Here is a 23,026-nt window from a genome sequence, read left to right as displayed (position 1 = left end):
TGTGTGCAACGACGGACTGGGGCATGTGCATTTTCCCTTTTATGGGTTACCCACTTTGTCCTGCAGCACTCACCTGAGGTGGGGTGGATGTCAATAGGACAAAGATGACACACAACAGATCCCTCTCCCACTGTGTCTGTTTATGTGTGTTTTTGCAACTGTCTTTTCCACTTCCTTTACACAGCAGGAATGTTTCTGTCTCGCTTCACAGACTTCTACAGTGTCCTGAACGGGAACCATCAGTCTCTTCCAGGCAACGGAGACTCCAAAGTTAATAACATAGCAGGGAACCTCCAGGACTCTTTGGTGCTGAAGCCCTCATCGTCATCGGGATCTGGTAAACTGCCTACACATCGGTCCTCTCCTCCAAACATGCTCAATGGGAGAAACGGCTCCATGACAGATGACTCCATTTATGAAAACAGTAGCAGCTTTCTGGGCCAGAACCTTGGCAACAAAACCCCTTCAGTACCTGCCAGGGCGGCTCAACCACACTCCAACCACACTCCTGTCCCCCATCCACGGACCTCACTCTCTGTGGCCTCAAGCGGTGCTAGAGGTGGTCAGAGGGCCCAGGACAGCCCGAAGCTTCTAAGGAATGCAAGAGCCACATCAAGCCCAACACCACCTAGCAGGGGGTCAGGACAGAGCACAGAAAACTCAAGCCACAAACCATCCCCCATTAAATTCTCCCCCACAGCTCCATCCAGCCCTCAAGTAAGAGGTTCTTCCCTACAGAAGAGATCCCCCAGTCCTATGAGAGATCAGCACCTGTCTCATGTAGACGTCCCTCAGAGGCTCAGGACTCCAGAGCCACCAGGGTCCACCAGCCTGAGGGAACTTCCTCCTCTCAGTCCTTACTTGTCCCGCAGAGGGACACCAGGATCACAGGGCTCGACTTCCTCCCCTGCCTCACTGGGCTTCACAGCTAAACCCGTCCCTGAGAGCCCCCAGGGCCACCGCAAACTCATAGCTCCTTCAAAAGCAGAGGCCATGAGGGCACTGTATGCCCAGAGTCCATCATCACTCTCTGGGCCGGAGAAGGAGCCTGGGGGCAGACAGCTGAGGCCCAGCCTGGGAAGTGGCATTGTTTCAGGCCTGGGCTCTCTGTCTGGGTCGTCTCCTTTTTCTAGCCCTCGTAGCCAAAGAAAGACCCCATGCATGACCATGACAGGATCATCGAGCAAGGAACAGAGTCTTACAAAACCATACACCCGGGAACGCAAAAACAGCATCTCTGAGATCAGTGACAATGAGGACGAGTTGCTGGAGTACCACCGCTGGCAGAGAGAGGAGAGGCTGCGGGAGCAGGAGATGGAGAAACTGGTGAGTGATCAGCACTTTAGATGTGACTTCACAGTAGATATAAGAGTAGGAAATCATTTCAGTACGATAGGTTCAGTCCAAATCTGGATGCTGATGTGAACTTCACTTAGGAAGTTATAAAGAAAACATTTGCTGCTCTGGTTTGTCCTCCATGACTGTTTGTTTGCTCTATATCCTGTGTATGAGTGGAATTTGTATATATTTTAAATCTACAAGAAAACTTTTTTGCCCAATTTGGAGAAAAACATCAGAACAAGCTGACAGGTACAGAGCCACAGCTGTATCCGGGCGTACAAACTGTTAGCATTTTTTATTAAACATCCAGCAGACACGGAGCAACATAAGGATTTGTGTTTCTGGGGACAAATGTCCAACGCTCACTCTTTTTTGTTTGGGCATTTATATCTCTGCCAAATTCTGGGAAAAATAACTGTGAACTTACTCCGCTAGACACATGATTACGTTCAGGGACATGGTAGTGGATAACAGGGGGAAACAGCTAGCCTAGCCTTTTCTGGAGGTGAAAAAATTGCCCACTAAAAGGTCACTAATGAACTTTTTTTTATTTAATCTGTACAAAAGTGTACAAAGGACAAGTTTTATACAGTTTTTGTTTGTTTGGCTTTTTGCTAAACTAAGCTATGCTTATCTTTTCTATTTACATGTAAACCTAATCATTTTTGCAGTTAGTTTTTGCGGAAGAACATGTTGATTAGTGAGCTATAGAAGTGCAGGTAGTCCTGCAAAATGTCGAACTATTCCTTTAAGAATAGTTAGTTAGCTAGTTGGTTAATTAGGAACTATATTATTCTTAATATGAAAGAATAGTTTTGACTTCACCATACAGCAATAAAAACAACACTGGACAGTTGAGGACAAACACTATAGGGTGAACAAAGTCCATATTTTTAAAGGAGATGCACAGAGTTAAGTGGAGAGGGTGCTGAGACTGCTGGCATGGCAGACACTATGTCTGCATTCAGATATCTTGTCTAAATCTCCTGGCATACAGCCACTAGCTCATCTCCCCAGAGCATTACTGGCATCGTCAGCCCATGTGGCCCGAGTAACACGGGGTGAACATTCCTCCACAAGTCTCAAGGTCCAGAGCGGAGGGCGTGGCTGGTTATTGCTCAACACTATATTTATCAAAAGGACGAGTGGCTTTTACTTTCAAAGCTGCCCCTGGTTGACTGGCGGCTCTTTCTTATTCGTACCCACACTATATCGATGCTACATACTTGTTATCCATCCTCAGCCCACATCCCCCAGCCGCCCCCTCCACCATTCTTCAGCCCCCACTCCAGCCTGCCTCTGACAGCTGAAGGGACGATAGGGGGAGGAGGGGGTAATTCCCGGCCCTCCATGTCCACAGACTATTTCAAGAAGCAAAAGGTTTCTGGTAACAAATAAGAGACAACATGTATCTGAATTGGACTGATAGGGGTTCGACTGCTGTGGATATAGCATGTGCGTGCTTGTCAAAGCTACTTGTAAGCACTGAGTAATCCAGTATGTGTAGAAAATGTACCAGTCCCTCTGCAGATACATTAACAGATAAAAAAAACAGATACCAAGGATGTTTTGGTTGGTGTTTGGCTTGTGAACCATGTTTGGAATTTCCTTCTTTTAAGCCTGTAAGCCCACAAAAATATACAATTATTTAACTGTAAGCTGAAAATGTGAGATTTGTTTTGTTTGCTATGTTGCTGGTATTTGACAAATACAGAATGATAGTGGTTTATTTAATACATATAAACACTATGTTAATAAAGTAACATAACACACATCTATGACCACATTAAAGTATAGCTATGTTTAAACCCGGGCCCTATTTTTACATGAATCCCTACAGAAATAGATCTGTAAGATCCTTTTTGTTTGACCAGAAGCAGTCACCAGACTCCATTGACTTCAGTGTTGGCCAGTTAGTTAGTTTGCATCTGAACTAATGTGTTAAAACACCAAAGTCACAGGAATTAGACCAGCAAATCCCTTGTTATGTAAGGTAAAATGACTGTTTTTGTCAGTGGAGTCTGGCAGTTCTTAACCAAGCTTTGATTAAACAAATGACATACAACATTTTAAGTGATGAACCTTAGTGGTGCTAGCTGTTTCCCAGAGTAGTGGTGAAGCTTCACATTTAGCACACAGACATCAGAGTGGTATTGCCTTCTTAATGTAACTCTTAACAAGAGAATGACTGAATTTCAAATAAGTGTAACTATTCCTTTAAAAGAGGCCCTGCATTATTAATCCTGAAGCTCCATCATATCAGGGCCCCTCTATGCCTCCTGTTTTCTGTTGCAGTGTTTAAATGGTGTGTAATTCCCACACAAAATTAATTCAGTGATAAACTTGTTGGTATGCGCTTAACTATGTTTGGGGTTATGGACTAGGTTCTTAATTTTGTTGGTATTGCAGCCTTGAAAAAAGCAGACAAAAAATGATAAACAGTAGACCTATAGATGAGAGACAAAGAGAGGATTTCCTCCCTGTGAAAAGAATAACCTACATTTGGCTCACTGTGCTCTTGGCACAGTTGGCACAGCTATGCAGGAGGTTGGTTTTTTTATCTCACTGTACTGAACCCAACCTACAAACATGGTCAACTGTGCTCTTTGAAAACCCACACTGCACTTAATCTCTCAGCAAACGTAAAGGGCATAGCTGGAGAGGAAGAGACGTCATAGAAAAGTTAATTTTAGCATCAGTTTTACAGAAAAGAGTCCAACAGAATCCAAATATTTCAATTTCTGAGTCATTTCTGGCTGATTTAAAGGATTACTGTGGTGAAACATGAAGCACAAATATTGTAAATGCAAATTAACTGCAACATCTCAGTAATAATAAGACAGATACGGTAGGTTTATTTCAGTGTTACTAAAATTTTTTCTAATGAGCTGCAATTTTAAGATAAAGTAAATGCTCAATATTTTGGTAATTACAGTAATTCCCCTTCTCTCTGAAAGTTAGATCCACTTTAATACCTGTTGCAAAAATGTGTGTTACCTTCAAACAGAGCCGGGCTAGCAGTTTTCCACTGTTTCCGGTCTTTATGCTAAGCTAAGCTAACAGACTACTGACTGTAGCCTTAAATTTCAGGTTAGGGTTAGGTTTGAGAGTGGTAATGATCTTCTCATCTAACCCTCAGGAAGAGAGCAAATAAACCCTTTTCCAAAAATGTTGAATTTTTGCTCTAATCTGTTTAATCAAATATCCAATTGATCATAGATCTTTATTTGTGTCATCATGTCCATAATTAACTTAACCTGCCAGTTTACGACTCTGAAGTTCAGTTAAATGTTCTTTCACATTTAATGGCATTGCTAATTTTCATCAAGGAATTAACATGTCGAACAGCATAAACAACTGTCTGAGGTGTAAATCTTGCAGTTAAAGTTGCTCATGACAGAGTTGATGTGGTTATTTTAACAGCCTGAACAATTTAAATACCAGACAACAAGTCGGATGGTGGTTGTGGAAACAACAATACCTCAGCAAGATGCACACCCTAGTCGTGCTCTATTCCTAAACTATTGTTCCACATTATTTGCTGTTATTTTTTATAGATTAAAGCAAGCATCTGATTGTTTGGAGTGATGAGAGAAAACAGACTGGCCACATGTTGGAGCCATGTTAAAGAAATACAGATTTAAAGCAACTCTGAACAGAAAGTAAAAAAAGAAATCCACATTTACTTACATTTATTCTTCAGTTTGTTAGATACTTTCATGAACAGCTTTAGCTCTGATAGGTTTTAGTATGAGCCCCCCTCCTGATACACAAACTACATCGGCTTCTGCCCTCCTGCTATCAGGTTGCAGTTGTCCCGCGCCAGTGGCTGAGGGACAGCTGCCTAAATGGGACAATGTCACACAAGGACACTTGGAGCTAATCTGCAGTATGATCTATAATGTAGGACAGCATGCTTACGTCTTACATCTCCTCTGTAGGAGCGACAGAGGCTGGAGACCATCCTTAATCTGTGTGCGGAGTATAATCATGAGGACAGCGCTATGGAGCTGGCCGGGGTGGTGAGCAGTGGGTCGCTGGGGGGTGTTGGAGGAACCTGCCCGGACACAGGACGGGGGCTGTCCCTTCAGGGAGTAGACAGACCCCAGAGGGCGAGAGAGAACGATGAGGAGACCCAGAGAGAGGAGTCCAGCAGCACAGAGAGCACTCATCAAGAGGTAAGAAACACATGCAGGCGTGTGAGTGTGGAGAGAAAGACGCGTTAGACCAATTTTTCTTCTGATTAGGAATATTGTAACACATTGTTTAATATATATATATATATATATATATATATATATATATATATATATAAATCTGCCCACAGTGTGAAGAGCTGTTAGCTGGTCAGGAGCAGGTCTACATAGAGGAGGAGAGGACCAGGATCTTGGCCAGGGTCGATGACTTGAAGCAGAGAGTCAGTGAACTGGAGCAGCAGCTACAAGAGACCAAACAGGAGGTCAACACACACACACAAGCAGACAGACTCTTTATGAAATATTTTATCTTGTATGCTTGACACGACTCCCTTTTAGTGAGAGGAGCGGAGGCTGTTTCAGTATCGATTCAGCTTGCCTGCACTTTGTGGTTTGTGGACTCTGACTCCACATTTGTCCCTAGGTGGAGATGGAGCAAGCCCTGCTGCAGGCAGAGAGGCGGGCAGAGCAGGAGCAGGTGGAGGCTGAAAATGAAATCATCGCTCAGCTGCAGCTCAAACTCAGCCAGCTGGACAAGGCCACCCAGAAGGAGAAGGACAAGGTGGGCAGCCACGGCAAAACAATGTGATTGAGGAAACACTGTCTGTTTGCTCGAAGCCATTGCACGTGAATGTTGGAGATGTTCTTGAACATCTGTGTTTGAGTATAGAAAATCTCACTCCTTCTCGAATGTGCAGTCTAGATATACAGTATCTATAGACCTTTTACTCAGATCTCAACTGACTTGCACTGCTTATTTATTAGCTGTCTGTCCAAGCTGTTTTCTCTCTGAAGTGTTCTTGTGTTTAAAAAGACCAAAACAACAGCAGCTGAATCTTACTTACATGTATCAGGCTTTTAGCTGGATATGACCATCACTAAAATGTTAATACAGACGTGCATATACCTTTTTATATTTCTCACAGATGTGTAAAGCGTTGCAAACCCTAACCTGCCGACCTAACTTCTGCTTCAATCCTCTAATACTTTAACTGCCTTGGCCTGTTGGCTTTAAAGCTTGGCTGCATGGATTTGAGTTATCTGTGATTTTTTTTTTTTTTGTTTCTCCCTGGGGTGATGTGTATGTGTGTGTGAATGCGGACCGAACTGCGCGTATGTGTGTGTGTGTGTTTCTATGTGTTTTTAGGGGAGGGCTAATGTGTCGGCTGAGCGGAAGGTCCTGGAAAAGCAGAGGAATGAGTACAATGAGCTGAAGAGGCAGTTTGATAAGTGCCCCTTGTCTCTAAGGGAACAGTTACAGGAGCAGCTCAGCAGGGTCAGTGTTCTCACGCAGCCCACTGGCTGGCAACAGTGAGTTATGATATACCAAATACCACAGTAGTGTAAGATCTGCACAGAAACGGCCACAGACGTAACACTGACTCTGTTTTGAAGCACTCAGAGCTACTGCAGAATGTGCTTTTTCCCTTTTTTTCTGCTGTTGCCCTTCATTATCTAAACATATACATTTTGTCGGCGCCATTTGTAAGTGTGAGTACACAGTAGGCAACGCTTCTGCCACTCCAGCAGCATTTTAAACTGCTGCTTAATCTTTGCTCTTCCCTCAATCTGGATGCTTGAAATGCAATAATGTAATAATTCATAATGTTATTAACAGCTTTGCTCTAAAAAAGTTTGCATGCCTTTTACCATGAATGATTCAAGTCACACACACACACACACACACACACACAAGCACTAATGTTTACAAACAGAGCACTGTCAGATTTGATGCTGTGACATTTTGGCCACTACAGCATGCTCATTAAACAATAAGTCTGGTGTTTGTTTTTTCTTATTGTGAACAAATCCTAAAACAAATACTATGAACAAATCCCATGAAAACTCCAAACCCAACAATGTGTCGAGCCATTTTCAATACTTGCAAACCTCTCCATCAGTTGCTATTGAGGATGTCGATCAAATCCATCAATCTTGATTTATATAGCACCAAAACAAATATTATCTTTCCACAAAGAGCAGGTTTAGACCAAAGTCTTTAATTGAGAGAGAGACCCAAAGATTCAAGAACTCAAAACTAAGGATTCAAGAATTCCCACATGAGCGAGCATCAGGTATTAGGCAAACAGAATCAAACAGAAAAACTCTCCAGTAGAAGATGTAATTCTTCAAAATCAGAATGTCTAGTTTCATTTCGTTAAAACAACTGATCAACGTCAACGTGGGTAGAATAAATCAGTCTGTGGATACACAGACAGCACTAGTTAATTGCTGTTGGTTTTGGTCTTTTCATGGGATTTTATTAACAGTAAAGAATATAGAAAATTGCCAGCTTTGTCTTTTAATACTTTTTGTTTGATTCATTTCAAACAGTGTGAATAACCTGCATGTAAAACCTTCTGTGGACAGAAAGCTGAGGCTCTGGAGTCTGGGACCAAGCAGTTTGAGGAGCTGGAGTTCTGCCAGCTGGAGGAGGAGAGCAGCCTGGAGGAGAGGAAGGACACTCAGACCTCACAGCTTCTCCAAGAGCGAGCCGAGTATCACTGCAGTGTGGCCAAGAGGAAGGTGGGGACACGTGGATGGCAGAGAACGCACACATGTGTGTAGAATATGATCGTCGACATGAGATTATATGCCAGCGTGACTTCAAGAAACTGGTTGATTTTCAGGAGAAGGTGGGCACTCTGGAAGCTCAGGCGAAGCAGCTGGGGTTACAGGCAGCTCGAGACTGCGAGAAGATGGTTCAAGACAGGACAGTGGTTCTGCAGCTGTTACACAAGGTTAGCCTTTAAGTGAAAATGCACCTAACCTTATACCGTGGGCATGTATTTAATTCATGATAGTGATACATGGATGTGACAAGCTGTGTCCATGCTGGCTTTGCCTTTTAGGAGCAAGACAGGTTGTGTTCCCTGGAGAAGAGGTACCACAGCCTGACAGGAGGGAGAAACTTCCCAAAGCCCAACAGCAGCATGAAAGAGGTGAGCAGGAACATGTGAGGTATGATATCACAACCGTCTGTGGTTATTAAGGTGGAGGAGAAGCTCTGCGAAAAACAAAAAACTTCCCTCCAAGTGGATTTTTCTTTTGTAACGTAGATGAACTTTTCAAACAGGAGTCTCTTCACATCAGCGAACCTGACCTTGTTTACGTGGGCGATCCTCCTCCTCATAGCCCCTGTCCCTCCTCTGCCTCCTTCTCCTCCTCTCACATCCCCTCCCCTGAACTCTGTCCCGTTAGGCTACAAGAGGTAAAGCTCAACAAAATGCTCTTTGTAACCAAACCTAACAGATCCCAAATGCCTGTGCTGCAGTGTGCACGTTGCAGTGTGAATGTTGGTAGGTGGAGTTGCTGCCTTTCCCTATATACCTCCAAACTGTGCGGTTATGCCGCAGTATCTGGAACTGAAGCATTGGAGGAGACATGTTTCCTACGACATAAACTAACATCGTGAGCTAGATGATGCAAAAAGAAAAAAACTTTGAGGATGATCTTAAACTGTAAAGCGACTACCATTAATATTCATTTCAAAGATTGAGACCAAGTAAGTTTTGATGGCCACACATGTTTGCTTTCTGCATCTTTGCATGACTGTCTAAGTCTTAACTGTTGCAGTCTTCACCCATCTTATCCTCGTGTTTTGGCTGTCGATGCAGGAGTACCTCAGGCTCTCTGATGTCTATAAGATGTATGGAAATGCTTCTATGCAACCTCACCCTTCCTCCCCTGCCGCTCTTCACTGCCTCTCCCTCGCTGTAGCTCCAGCTCTGCCATGCGAGGTAGACACCCTGCCTGCTCTCTGCCATATTTCTATACGTGTCTAAGACTTATCAATGTTCTAAATACTGTTCCCAGCTAAGCGCACTGACAATATCTCAAACTATTTTTAATATAGATGGAGATTCTTAATGTTTTTTTTTTTCCATTTTCTTCTCTCTTCCTGTTCTGTAAATGTATATGTGTCCTTTGTTTCTCTGTGCTGACTGGTTGTCTGGGGGAAGGAGTACATCACAGTCAACCAGTTGAGCCAGATCTTTGGGGTGCAGAGAGTTGATCCCTCCACTTCCTCCTCTGTTCCATCATTCCAACTTGCCTCCTCTGAATCCACCTTCTCATACCACTCCACTGCGTACGGTCCTTCCTCCTTTCTCACTGCACAGGTTTGATATTCTTTCCTAATTGGTGGGCTCCCTTTTTTTTTTTTTTCTGAAAACACTATTCAGTTTTTTCAACACTGCAGCCTCCCACTGACCACTTTCTGAAGCAGCTATCTCAGCTTGATATTTCTGTTTCATGTTTATCTTTTCCTCCCTGCATGATGCTTCTGGCCCTGATGCTGTTGCTGTACTGCTCTCCCCTCATTTGGCTGGATGCTTTTCATCACCTCAGAGCCAGCCTGAGCTGAGCAGGAACACAATGCCTCCTATTAACCTCGAGCGCTGGTACCAGGACATCATGGCTGCTGGAGAGCCTCAATCATGTCCTCCACCATTGCCTGCAAAGTCTTTTTCCGCACGCAGACAGGGGCAGGTAAATCTTCCACTCCTTGCACTCACTACTTTCTGCTCTCCTGGTCGGTTTTTAGTTCATTAGTTAGTTAGTAGTCGCACTGCGGTGCAGGGCACTAACAGCAGGCCAGATGCATTGTCGACTAAATCAACTCTCTGTATTCTTATGAGTAGGAGGCCCCCTAGTGGACAAAGCCAAACAGGGTGACAACCTTTATTTCTGCCAAAAATGTTTAGTGGGACAGTAGTTGAAGCTTTGAGCAGTGAGACATTAAAGGTTTAATGAGGAACTTTGCTACAGTTTGTGAAATTCTTTTCTTGATCCTGCAGGTATAAAGTAAGGGATGTCATAACTTCTTGTAAAAAAAACCCACTGTGAACTGCAAAAGAAAGTCCTTTCCAGCAAAGTTGAGGCCAGTCAGTGCTGAGTCACAAAGATCCATGGCATCCAAGATAATTTCTCTTATTTTGACATCCAGACAGTATGACAGGAGAAACACTAAATTTAACAGCTAACATAAAAATATAGCTTTATTCTTGTAGAGAACATTTCAAAGACATCATCGTCCAGTTCATTTGTTCAGATGAGATCGTTCTCAGCATTCAGACTTTATGTGCTCCAGATGCAGTGGTTGAGGAAGTGCTCAGATACCACAGTGTAAAAATACTGTTACAAGTATACGTTCTGCATTGAAAATTTTAAGGAAAGCTTTGTTAGTAGTTAGACCACACACTCTCACATGGTAATTTATAGACATATGCACAGCATAGTTTATACAAGCAGATGTATACTGTTAGTATGTCTGATAAGTTATGTATGTGTTGTTGATGTTTCAACCCTATGCTTCAATCTGGTGTTGATATTAAGGAGGCCTAGAGTGAATGTCAGTTTGAGTATATACAGTGGCATGCAAAAGTTTGGGCACCCCTGGTCAAAATTTCTGTTAATGTGAACAGTTAAGCAAGTGGAAGATGAAATGATCTCCAAAAGGCATAAAGTTACAGATGACACATTCCCTTTATATTTTAAACAAACTCATTTTTTTATTTTCATCTTTTACATTTTCAAAATAACAGAAAAGGAAAAAGGGCCTGCTGCTTTTCTAGCAATCCTACGAGCAGTTCTCTCTGATATTTTTCTTGGTCTTCCAGACCTTATCTTGACCTCCACTGTTCCTGTTAACTGCCATTTCTTAATTACATTCCAAACTGAGGAAATGGGTACTTGAAAACACTTTGCTATCTTCTTATAGCCTTCTCCTGCTTTGTGGGCATCAATCATTTTTATTTTCAGAGTGCTGGGCAACTGCTTAGAGGAACCCATGGCTGCTGACTGTTGGGACAAGGTTAGAGGAGTCTGGGTATTTATAAAGCTTTGAAATTTGCACCACCTGGCCTTTCCTAACGATGATTGTGAACAAGCCATGACCCTAACAGGCTAATTAAGGTCTGATACCTTGGTCAAAGTTATCTGAGAGCTCTCCCATTCTTTTGCAGGGTGCTTCTTTCCCTTTTTCACTCTAAAATTGTACAAAACAAAAATAATACACTGATATTGCTTAAAATATTGAAAAGAGTGTTTCATTTTTAACTTTATGCCTTGTGGAGATCATTTCATCTTCCATGTGCTTAACTGTTCACATTAACAGAAATTTTGACGAGGGCTGCCCAAACTTTTGCATGTCACTGTATGTGTGGCATATAGATTGTCTCATGTATTCCTCAAATGAAGAATAAACTCAACCCTTGGTCTGCGTCTTTGTGTTCAACTTCTCATCTCGGCCCTGAAAAGCCAACTTAGCAAACTTAAAGGACAAAAGTGTGTCATGAAAGTAGTCATAATGTACCAAAGATAGAAATATTTATTATGCAGGAATTTTGTTTTCAAAATGATGCATTTTGCATTAATGTGTGAATTGCTTTAATGTTGCTCATTTCACCTCAAAATTATACATAAATACTGTGCATAAGTGCAGTAAACTAAACCACAAGCTAAAATCAAAACCAAAATTTTGTTCAGTTTTGTTTTTTTCAAAGAGTCTGCCAGTGCCAGACTGAGAAAGGAATGTAGAAGAGGTGGGGATTGTTTTCAAGCAAAAGCAGTTCCTCTTCCACTTCCTCCTCAAGGGGGGAAAAAGATACTGAACTAATCTTTCTTCTCTCAGCTATTGAAGTCCAAATCAGATGGCGAGGTTGGACAGGCAGCATCATGCAGCGCCGCAGTCCCACTGCACTCTAGCAGTGTCGCTCATGAGAAAAATGCATCCACCAAGGTGACCATGTCAGTTTAACACATGCAAATTATAAAAAAAAAAATATATATTCTAAGTGGTTAATTGTGTATGCTCTCTCTCTGTTTGTCAGGGGTTACAGTTAATGCTGAGAGAGATGTCAAACCCATTGGACATGGACTCCAGGAGGCAGTTGGCTCTGCAGACCAAAGGTACTTGACTTCCATCTTATCTATGCAGCACACGGAGGGCTTCACCTTTTAGGCAGATTAAAGTCTGCACAGCTGTGGTCATCTCATCTCTGTGGCCTCTTGCTCTTTAAAGTCTGTGGGAGCATCTAATCACCAGTGTGTCAGGTCTACTTCCCTTAATTGATCGTAATGATTATAATATAATTAGTATCAATGACTTGGCACTGTCAGTAGAGGGCACTGTAAGTCTGTGACAGCTGTGTCTGCATCCTCTCTCTTCACAGATCTGTCTCCCACAGTCCATCACTCCATCCTGCACCATCAGTCGCCACCGAGTGGCAACCAAGCTTACGACACCCTGAGCCTCGAGAGCTCAGACAGCATGGAGACCAGCGTCTCCACCGGCAACTCCGCCTGTACCCCAGAAAGGTGAGAGACGGGAAAATGAGCAATTGGCTCTGTTTCCATGGGAACACTCAAGTCTGCCCCATCTCCCAGGAGAAAGGTCACTGTGCTTTGTTCCCGTGACAACATGTTTTGTTACATGTCTGCTCCCGGGACTGCTAGTACACTGGCTGTTGCCATGCCAACCTCTTCAAGTTTTCAGTGTTTCATGAAGTTAGGACTTCAAAGACTCAGTTTACTGCTGCTCATGAAGAAACCTTTGTCTTCCTCTCTACTGTTTTCAGTGTTTGGTTTCCAGGCATGTCTGCACACTTTTTTTCATCGCAGGCCTTGTCGTAGCCATGTCATCAGACACTCCTTTCCTCTGTGTGTTGTAGCGCCTGTGGGTTAGAGGCCCAGAGGATAGAGGAGATGGAGAAGATGTTGAAGGAGGCGCAGCAGGAGAAAGCCAGGCTGATTGAGAACCGAGTGAGTTCCTAACATTAGTGCTGCAGACTATGAGGACATCAATTAACATCAGTTATCCTGCAACTTCTCACACTTCATCTCCTTCCAGTTTATTTAAAGTTTCAACTAGAGTTGCAACGATTAGTCAATTAATCAGTCAGTCCCTCAACAGACAATTAATCAGCAGCTATTTTGATAATTGATTTATTGTTTAAGTCATTTTTCAAGCACGAATGTGAAGAGTTGCTGCTTTTGTGCAGCATTTGATAGAAAACTGAATATCTTTGGGCTTTGGACAGTTGAATGAAATGAAACAAGCAATTTGAATACATCTTCATGAGCTGTGGGATATTATAACACAATTTTTTCACTATTTTCTAACATTTTCTAAACAAATTCATCAAGATTGGCAGATGAATCAGTCGATGATAAAAACAATCGTTAGTTACAGCCATAGTTTCAACTGGTAAACCTGAAGTCATCACGTCACCTCTGGCGTGAATGAATGCGTTCTAATGGAACATATTTAACCTTTTTCCTGCAGTGAGGATGAAGTGGATCTGCACTCTAAACAGTACTATCATATGGCAAATGTATACAGATCATATATAAGATAATCAAATTGATCTTCATTGCAATAAACTTCATTTTTAGTTCCAAGCAGAATGAAATCATTAATTTGGACTATGGATTTTGTAAAACAGTAACATGATATAATCATATCATCACCAAATACACCAGTTCCCCTGAAAGTTGATGAACACTAACTTTGAATTGTCGAAGGAGTCTCGTGTTTCTCTTGTTTTACGGATAAAAAACGCAGCATGTGATCCCTCAGCTCAAGATGTGGTGAAATGAAGTTGTTTGTTTACCTTTGTATTATTTCTACGTGTTGAAACAAAGTCGACCTGTATGTAAGTGTCTGAAAGCTCCAAAGGATCATTTTACATCAGCAAAGCTTACTCTTCTGCATACAGACTTCAGGGATATATTTTACAAAACCCTGGATTGGGACTTGAATTCTCATGTGCCTCCTCTGACAGTCGTTCACTTTGTATTGCAATATTTGCCTACCATTTACATATTGTCCCCATCTCCCTTTTCCCCCTGTTATTTTCTCCTCTCTTCTCTCCATCTGTTCCTCTTTCTCCTCTCCCAACGCTCCCAGGAGAGGGAGGTGCAGACTCGGCGGCAGATGTTGGAGGAGGAGCGGAGGAGGCGAGAGGAGGCCGAGAGGAGGCTTCAGGATGAGACGGCCCACAGGCAGAGGCTGGTGGAGGAGGAGGTGAAGATGAGAGAGAAACACTTCTCCCAGGTCAGTGGAGCAGCGGGAGGAGACGGGCGGCGGGAAGAAGACGGAGGAGGGGGCGGGGGTGGGGGTGGGGGGGACTTGGGGGAGAGGATGAGAGGCGAGACACTAAGGAGAGGCTGGGTATATGGGAAGATCAAAGATTGTTGGGGAAGGGAGAGAAAGGGGAGAGAATGGAAAGGAGGGTGGAGAGTTTGAGAGGAAGAACAGAGAGAAAAATAGATGGGGGGTGTGCACGAAAACATATAATGTACACATAATTAAAGCTATAATCTTGACTGAGTGTATTTAATTACCAGTTGTCTGTGGTACGAGTAAACAAATATCCTCAAATCATCAAATACACATGCACCCACTTCCACTTATTATCAGAGCTGAAGATTTTGTTCTTGAGTCCAAATTAAAGGTGCTAAAATCAATATTTTGACGATGTGTAATGTGAAAGACGTGGCTCCAAATCACTTTATCCAAAATATGCAAGTGCTTGCTAACAAGTCAGACGTATCAAATTATATATGAATTAAATATTACATGTCAGTGTTTACTACTTGTCTCCAAGTGGTGATTAATTCAGGGTTAAGACCAAACTTGAACTGGACACTTGAAAGCAGAGGTCTCGAGTTTTGACTTGTTAAAATCCAGGACCATGAAAAAATAAATGATATAATAAATAAGTACAGCCTTCCCCTTCTGTTTATTTAGTAACTCTATGTATTGAAAGGACAGTGTAGAAAATAACAAAAAAAAAAGGAAAATGATCAGAGACTTGAAGCCAAAAGACTTAAAACAGCTCTGCTACTTATCCCCACATCTTCATCTTCTCACACCACTCATTTAGCAGCATTAAAGCAATGCGGAACATTTTGTTCACAGGCCCGTCCAATGACACGCTATCTGCCAAACCGGAAGGAGGAGTTTGACCTGCGTGCCCACGTGGAGTCGTCCGGCCACAGCGTCGACACCTGTCCCTACGTCATCCTCACAGAGAAGATGTGCAAGGGCCACCTGGTGAAGATGGGTGGCAAAATCAAATCATGGAAGAAACGCTGGTTCGTTTTCGACCGTCTCAAGAGGAACTTCTGTTATTACGTGGGTGAGGATGCAGTGACATTTAATCTATGATATGAGGGCTTATTTGATCAATTATGGATAATTAGTTAGTTGAGCTTTCATTATTCAGGAAATATTATTGATAGCGAGATCTTTTTTGTACAAGATGACATAAATCCCATGTTTTTCAGATTTGGCACAAATGAAAAGAATTACAAATGTTATAAAAAATGTCTGCAAAAGAACGATTGTCTTTGACTTCAAGTTGTGTTGCAGTTCATTCCAGTATTAAGCAGTACTGGAAACCAGTCATCCCCAGTTCAGTTTAAAAATGGGAATGGGGAACTTTTAGAGTGCACCTATCCTGTGATCCCCACCTATTAGCTTTAAACTCAGTGTCCTGTTTACTTGATGATGATTTAGCTGATGTGTCACTATAGAAATACACACTAATTAAGCAACTTAAGTTCAACATTTGCAAATACTAAGACAGATGAAGAGGCCAAGTGATCACTCAGTGTCACACACAGTAGGTCCTGGGAACCTTAAGGGGCTTTAAATGATGAGAAAATAATCACAGAAAAGAAAACATCCATTAGGGAAAGGAGAAGAGTGATATTAACAGCCTTTATTTATTCAGGCATATCATTTAAAATACTGACCAGTTCGTTAATCAGAGCAGAAATAGCAAAAACACACTGATTACACCTGATACTCTAACTGGACAATACACCAGCAAATAAACAGTTGTTCTTATAATAAAACAACCTACAAATACTACAACACAAAACACAATTACATTAAAATATCCTAAAAATCAAAAACAAATAACGACCAGACAAATCACAGCACTCAGAATAATACAGTCCTATCAGCTTATAAAAAAGGTTCATAATCTCATTCAAAGCAGGTTGTCTCTGGTAGCAGGGCCAGTAAGATATTTTTGGAGGTTTGGAAAAGACTTTCCTAAGCACGGAATCTGTGGTGTTATTAATTTGGTGAGTCTCATTACTGTGACACACAGTAAAGTGCCGGACCTCTTGTTGGTATGTTTTTTTTAGTTTTTTGGAGCAGCTGCTCAGACTGCGCAGTGTGGACTTGGCTTTATTTAAAGCTGCTGACACCACATCCAGCCTGTAAGATCTGTCCAAAAAACATCCCTCCCTCTTACATTTGTGTCCTGAAAGTTACACACTATTTAAAGCCTTCTGCACCAACAGGACTTCACAGGATGAAGGACTAATTGTGTTACTTTTATTAACTATTTTGGATTCTTTATAACGGGTCCTATTGTGTCCAAATTCTGCTTGGCTTATTCAATTCAAGTCTCGGGCCTTGTTTACAGAAAGGGCTTCAGATTAAAGCGATCAAAACCAATTATCTCCCTTAAGAATCCACTCAAATGAATTCATAAACTCAGACCTTTAGGTGGAGAACTTCCTCGCTACACACCAGGCCGGGACCTGATTTATTCAGTTCAGCCGACAGCATTGCTGAGGCTCTTCGGAGGAAGGTACACTTCACACACTTTGCCGTGTTTTTCAATAAAACCCGACTCCTGTCCCAGCCAGCGTTCATTCATCTGGAACCAAACACTAATTAAAGCTGCACTAAGTTGAAATTTCCACCTTGTTCTTGTTTGTCCAAACTGAAGTCAGTTTGTAATTTGCGTCTTATCAGACTGTCCCCTGAATTCAAAATGAGAACAGTTAGTTTTCTGAATAATTCACAAGCGTGTTTTTGAGACATTATTTTACAATCAAGTTCAAAATAGAATCAAAATAGAAGGATATTTTCATTACTGTCGCCCCTGTTCTCTTTACTCCTCTCTCTCTCTCCACTCACTTGCCTAGCCTTTTCACCCCCTTACTCCTGACGAAGATGATGGTGATGATGGTGATGAAATAAGATGCAATACTTTCTCTGGATGTGTTTTTCTTGGGGAGGAGGCTAGCTCCTGGCTTGTTCGTGACTAATAAAACGAAACTCACATTTCAAAAACATTTATCTCATTACTAAGCAGATTTGACTTATGGAGAAGGGAAAGCAGGAGAAAGTGTCAGACGTGTTTCAAAAGATTGCTTTTAATTGTTGCTGGATGTTTGTTTCTTAGCCGGCCGCTCCAGTGTGCATGAAAGAGACAAAAAGACCACAGTTTATCTGAACAAAAGTGGAATCCAGAAGCTCTTTGAACAGATTTTATTAGAAAAGTATTTGAAAAGTGTCCTTCACACTTAAATGGCTACTAAATTCACTGGTCCAGCTTCATCCGCAGGTCTTTGTGAAACATAACTACCAAACTCCTGCGCACAGAGTGACTTTAGAATGCTTAAAGATATTCTCTGAATAGAGAACAAGAGTCCAAAGGACTGGACAGAGTGTCTAACCTGCTTGAAGGGAAGTGTTGTCCTGAAAGATCAAATCTGATCTACAAAAGAGAGGCATTTCTTTTTTAAGATTTACAAAAGATCTCAAGTAGTGAGCCTTGCCGGCAGGAAAAAGGCTTAAAAACCACAGAGACAATCCAGACTGTACGACTGAAGAAAACAAGTCAAATTAATAGGATGGTAAAGACTTCAGGCATAGCTTGAAATAGACTTGCACTTTTAATTAAGTTTTACTCCACAGTGCTGCTCATACCTATTCATGGCTTATGTGTTGCTGGGAAAAAGAGTTGACACCTTTCTCCTCTAAAGCTGTTTTTGTGTCTGGTTTCTCCATCTAGATTTGAGATTATGTTCCTCTGTTTTACTCTGCAAACTACTTTTAGAGCAGGATTTGATTTTTTTTTGTGGAAACTAACAACATTAAGAACAATTATAATAGCGAGAAGATACACATTTCCTCTTGAAGGTAGCCTAATTAGGCTACAACAAACAATCATCATCAAAAAAATCTGTTGTTCTCTATTGAATTGCTCCCATCTATGGGCAATTGAAGGCTTATTGGGCTGTTTTCATTCAAGTCGTGGCTAACAAAGGAGGCAGAGGAACATTTGTCCAAAAGTAAAAATACTTGGCTTTAGCAGGAACTTGGAAAAAGAACGCTGGGGAATCACATATTTTCTACGCAGAGAAAAATAGTCATCAAAATCATGCCATTAAAATTAACTTGCTACTTTCTTCATTTCAGCCAACTTCCTGTGGAAAAGTACTTTTCATCTGTGTAGTTTGTTTGATGAAATGAAGCCTGGATAAGTTAGTGTGCAATAAGACCCAATCACACTTTATCTGTAAAGATTGGGTTTGCATTTTCTGTGTGCACTGTTTGACAAAAATGATTTTTGGGTTTGGTTTTTATTCTTCTCTGTAAGTAGTCTATTTCTAAACAGATATTATACAGACAGAAGGAAAACATACAGCTTATTTTGTGCTATTTGTGTTTAATGGCCCAATCTTGTAAAATGAAATAATATTTCTGATAATCTATCTACTGTACTTTTCTACAGCTACAGATAATGATAAGAAATATTTGTTTTGAAATAGACTTTCTATTGTTAGAGATGCATCCCCACATCACTGGCTGATTGTACTGTCTCCTGCTTGGGCTGACAGAGGTCTTGCATCAGTACAAGACATAATGTAATGTATCCTAATATGTTTTCTTTTTCCCCTCTCAGACAAGCACGAGACCAAGCTGAAAGGGCTCATTTACTTTCAGGCGATTGAGGAGGTTTATTACGATCACCTACGCAGTGCCGCCAAGGTAACCAACACTCTTTTTTTTTTACAGACAATTCATAACTTCATCTACAATTTCATAATGTTTTCCATGCATGTTTATTATTTTTTAAATTAACACAGTGGAATAATTTCAGAAGGGTTTCATTCCAAAATAACCTGCTACATATTCGTATAGGAACAAATCTGCTAAGTTTTTCTAAATACTGATTTAAAAAATATATATATTTATGAGCAAGGATCTTGAACTTGCTCTAAGTTTAACAATCCTCCATTATAGAATGTGTGTCCCATTGCTTTGTATTAAATTGGTAAGTATACCCATTTTAGAATGAAGTTACATTTCTGCAGTCACTCACAATTTATGTGAACTGGAGAAGTTTGTTAGCAGCAATTAAATCCTTGAATCATAATTAAAATGTGCTCCTGCCAAATTGGATGTCTGTTCTGCATAAAAATTAGAGTGTTTTCAATTGGCAGCTATTTTTAGAGGCATGAAAATCCAGCTCATATCAAACTGGATTAAGTTGGGGTTTTTTCCTCCTCTTAATTTGAATTAATTTGTCATGTAAAGGTGTTACAGGCTCTCAAAATGGTTAAAACAGCCCATTTGTGTTTTAATCGGTTATATTTTGTTGTTGTGTCAAATGTCTCTGAGGAAAAAGATGCAACAGGTGCAGCATGCTAAAAAGTTTCCCCCTCTCCCTGTGATCCTCCAGAGCCCCAACCCGTCTTTGACCTTCTGCGTGAAAACCCACGACCGCCTCTACTACATGGTGGCCCCGTCCCCGGAGGCCATGAGGATCTGGATGGATGTCATAGTAACGGGTGCCGAGGGCTACACGCAGTTCATGAGCTGAGGGACCACTGGGCGACAGGTTTTGGAGGATGAGGATGAGGGACTGAGCGAGCACCCAGACACCTGCGAGCCAACCTGAGCTGCTCCCTGCTGGAGCTGGAGCTGAACGGGGGGGTGATGGAGTGTAACAGGTGGACATCTGAAGAGACAAATAATCTGGGGCGTTCATGAAAAGCCTGATGCCTTCGAGCAAATGAGGGCTTTTTTTACTGACAAAGGTGCTTTTGAAAGAATTTGTGTTTATCTTTCAGCCACCAGGAGAAGGAAAATAGTTTGAGCAACGTGCCTCTGGATCTAAGAGGGGAGCTCTCAGTTAGATCAATCACATTCTGTTAACAAACTGTATTGTTCATTATTACAGTATCATTTCTGAGGCTTCAGGAGGAACTTGGAACATTTCTTACTACACATAAGCTCAAACTGTTGAAGCTGATCTATGCATGCAGTGTTATCACTCTAACTGATGCCTTTTTTTTCTCTCTTTTTGATACATTTGTACTTTTTTCCTTTCAGTTTGTTTAACTTTTCTCAGATGATAGAAATATCTCTTGATATTTCAAAAGATTAAGAGTAAGCAAATTTAAGCAGCAAATATTCTAAAATATTTCAAGAGTCATATATTACTTATTCAATTAAACATTACTTGGTGCCAAATACTTTATGTAATGTTCTTGTCAGATTTTTACAATACAAATGTTAATATCAGTCTATATACTGTTCCAAGGGCTTTTAATCCAAGCAGATAACACATCATTTATGTGTTTGTATTTTACGTAAATATGTCAAAAAAAACTATTAGCATTTTAACGAAACATGAATTATAGTCCTATAATGATGTTGTAAAACTACTATGTACATCTAATAAATAAAAATATATGATGCATCTGTTGGTTTGTTTGTTTGATAAACTAGTTTGTCGCTGACAAATTGGCTAAACTGAGGGCATTCAGTTACAAACCAGTTCTCACTTCCTTAATTAGTGTTTTTCGCAAAACAAGTTGGTAATTAGCAGCTTTCTTTAAATACTCTGGCACGCCCTAATGAGCTCCTAGCATTCACATCTAAATAAGAGCACACAATAGGTGTTCCCTTTAAGACAATGCAACGTCTCTATTTACATAAGAGCAGTCAGGTAGTTTAATTAGCTAACTGGCTTGTTAGCTCTGATTATATTGCTGCAGAGATATTGTAATTATACAATATCTCATATATGTATTTCTGCCGCGGCTTAATTAATTACGTGGCTCGTCCTGCACTGGGGAGAACACATGAAAATAAAAAAACATGAAGTGAAATTAACATGTATGATTCAACATTGAGAAATTTAGAATCATGCAAAAAAAAAAAAAAAGAATAAAATAAAAAAAAAAAACATCTCATGGAGAAGATATCTTGCAAAAACTCCCCATAAACAAGTTCTTGTATGAATTCCTTCATAAAAATATATTCCCATTGTGTGTAGAGAGGTGCATGTGCTGATAGATGATAACATATGACCGAGCTGCGTGATTAATTTATTGCAGGGATCACTGGAATATTTAACAGACTCATGGATAATCATGGAAACACACCTTGCCCCTGACAGGTACCAATTAGACTCAGCGCTTGAAAAGTTAATTTTTAATTCCCCTCAGTTTGAAGTGAAAAACATGTTATGTTTAGCAATATTTATTAAAATGAACATCTGAATTATCCTCCGTCAGTTCAGTGCAGGTGAAGGCTCCTACTTACAGCTCAGACACTAGAGAGGACTGTATCTGTCTGAGGCTTCATTGACCATTTGCTTCTCTGACCTTGGGAGAGATCTTCACACACTGAGCCATTCAGTACCTTTGTGTCTGTGGTGCACCCGGCTGAATAATAAACAGATCTTTAAGAGGGCAGTGTGTGCTCATTACCGTGGTGATGAGCGTGAGTGACACCCAGCCTTATTGTTGGTGAAATATTAATGAGCCAGGGGTGATCTCCTCTCACTTTCACACGCGCAGATTAGCCTTTTCCCCAGGCCTTCAGACCACAAATAACATAGTCGGGTTGTAAATTTAGTCCGGGTCTCGCATGTATTTTATCAATATTAATGGGAGATATTAACCTTGTCTGAAAAACAACCTCAGAACCTGTGATGAAATGGAGTTATCTCTCGGCAAAGAGGGCAGGCTTGTAGCATCAGCTGTCAAAGGCTTCCACGCATACATCCTGCGTAAAATTTCAGAGCCGACATTTGTAATTTATAAGTTTTCATATCCACATGTGAGTTCAGAGTAATTTAGGAGATTAAAGAAAAAAAATCTCCTGCCCAACCCCTGAACATGCCCACACACACACACATGCTCAGACATAGCAGATGAAAGAAGCCTTCACTAAATGCATCTGATACACCAGTGAAAGTTCCTCTCTTAATGTTTACTGCTTTGAACTAATCATCTTCACTCTCTTTGAAGGCAATGTGAAATGACAGTCGTTAATTCAGAATAGGCTACACGATACACAAGTCATTAAATTACAATAAAAGAAACATGTTTTCGCATTTCATGGCAAGCACAACAATGATATCTAAAAAATATCCGGAGGGGGGGAACAAGTAGAAGCACCAGTGCTGACCTAATGAGGCCAACATAAACATGGATTATGAATACTGTAACTGCACCCCAGTGTGGGATATTATTCTTTTTTTATGTCTATGTCTTTCCAGTATCACTGCGTCGGGAAAACTTCACGTGAGTATCATACTGCATGTGTCCAGTCCTGCTTCTACCTGCCAAATATTTAGATAAGGAATCATTTTCCAAATACTAAAAGCACTAAAACACGGTGCATATCAAAGTAAGTGAACGTATCAGACAAAGTT

The 23,026-nt window shown here is 41.1% G+C and overlaps 1 protein-coding gene across 8 annotated transcripts in view; it reads left to right on the top strand.

Annotated features, from left to right (window-relative positions):
- The window catches only part of phldb1a (pleckstrin homology-like domain, family B, member 1a), a 32,902-nt gene extending 11,857 nt beyond the window's left edge, over positions 1-21,045 (top strand). For 3 of the 8 annotated variants that reach the window (XM_070843635.1, XM_070843634.1, XM_070843638.1), the window contains 20 exons: positions 212-1,326; positions 5,283-5,519; positions 5,669-5,800; positions 5,962-6,099; positions 6,685-6,813; positions 7,908-8,063; positions 8,168-8,278; positions 8,390-8,479; positions 8,614-8,748; positions 9,155-9,277; positions 9,500-9,658; positions 9,888-10,028; positions 12,172-12,279; positions 12,371-12,449; positions 12,713-12,857; positions 13,211-13,301; positions 14,449-14,595; positions 15,463-15,682; positions 19,259-19,344; positions 20,039-21,045. In XM_070843635.1, the coding sequence (XP_070699736.1) occupies positions 212-1,326; positions 5,283-5,519; positions 5,669-5,800; positions 5,962-6,099; positions 6,685-6,813; positions 7,908-8,063; positions 8,168-8,278; positions 8,390-8,479; positions 8,614-8,748; positions 9,155-9,277; positions 9,500-9,658; positions 9,888-10,028; positions 12,172-12,279; positions 12,371-12,449; positions 12,713-12,857; positions 13,211-13,301; positions 14,449-14,595; positions 15,463-15,682; positions 19,259-19,344; positions 20,039-20,179 (3,683 nt within the window). In that variant the 3' untranslated portion in view covers positions 20,180-21,045. The remainder of the gene's footprint in view (positions 1-211; positions 1,327-5,282; positions 5,520-5,668; positions 5,801-5,961; positions 6,100-6,684; positions 6,814-7,907; positions 8,064-8,167; positions 8,279-8,389; positions 8,480-8,613; positions 8,749-9,154; positions 9,278-9,499; positions 9,659-9,887; positions 10,029-12,171; positions 12,280-12,370; positions 12,450-12,712; positions 12,858-13,210; positions 13,302-14,448; positions 14,596-15,462; positions 15,683-19,258; positions 19,345-20,038) is intronic. The other 5 variants (XR_011585413.1, XM_070843636.1, XM_070843637.1 and 2 more) reach the window with 5 other exon arrangements.
- Positions 21,046-23,026: the final 1,981 nt, after the last annotated feature.

Source organism: Pempheris klunzingeri, chromosome 14 (assembly GCF_042242105.1).
Source record: "Pempheris klunzingeri isolate RE-2024b chromosome 14, fPemKlu1.hap1, whole genome shotgun sequence".
Lineage (NCBI taxonomy): Eukaryota > Metazoa > Chordata > Actinopteri > Acropomatiformes > Pempheridae > Pempheris > Pempheris klunzingeri.
Note: the sequence above shows the minus strand (reverse complement) of the source record. Positions and strands in the feature narration are given on the sequence as shown.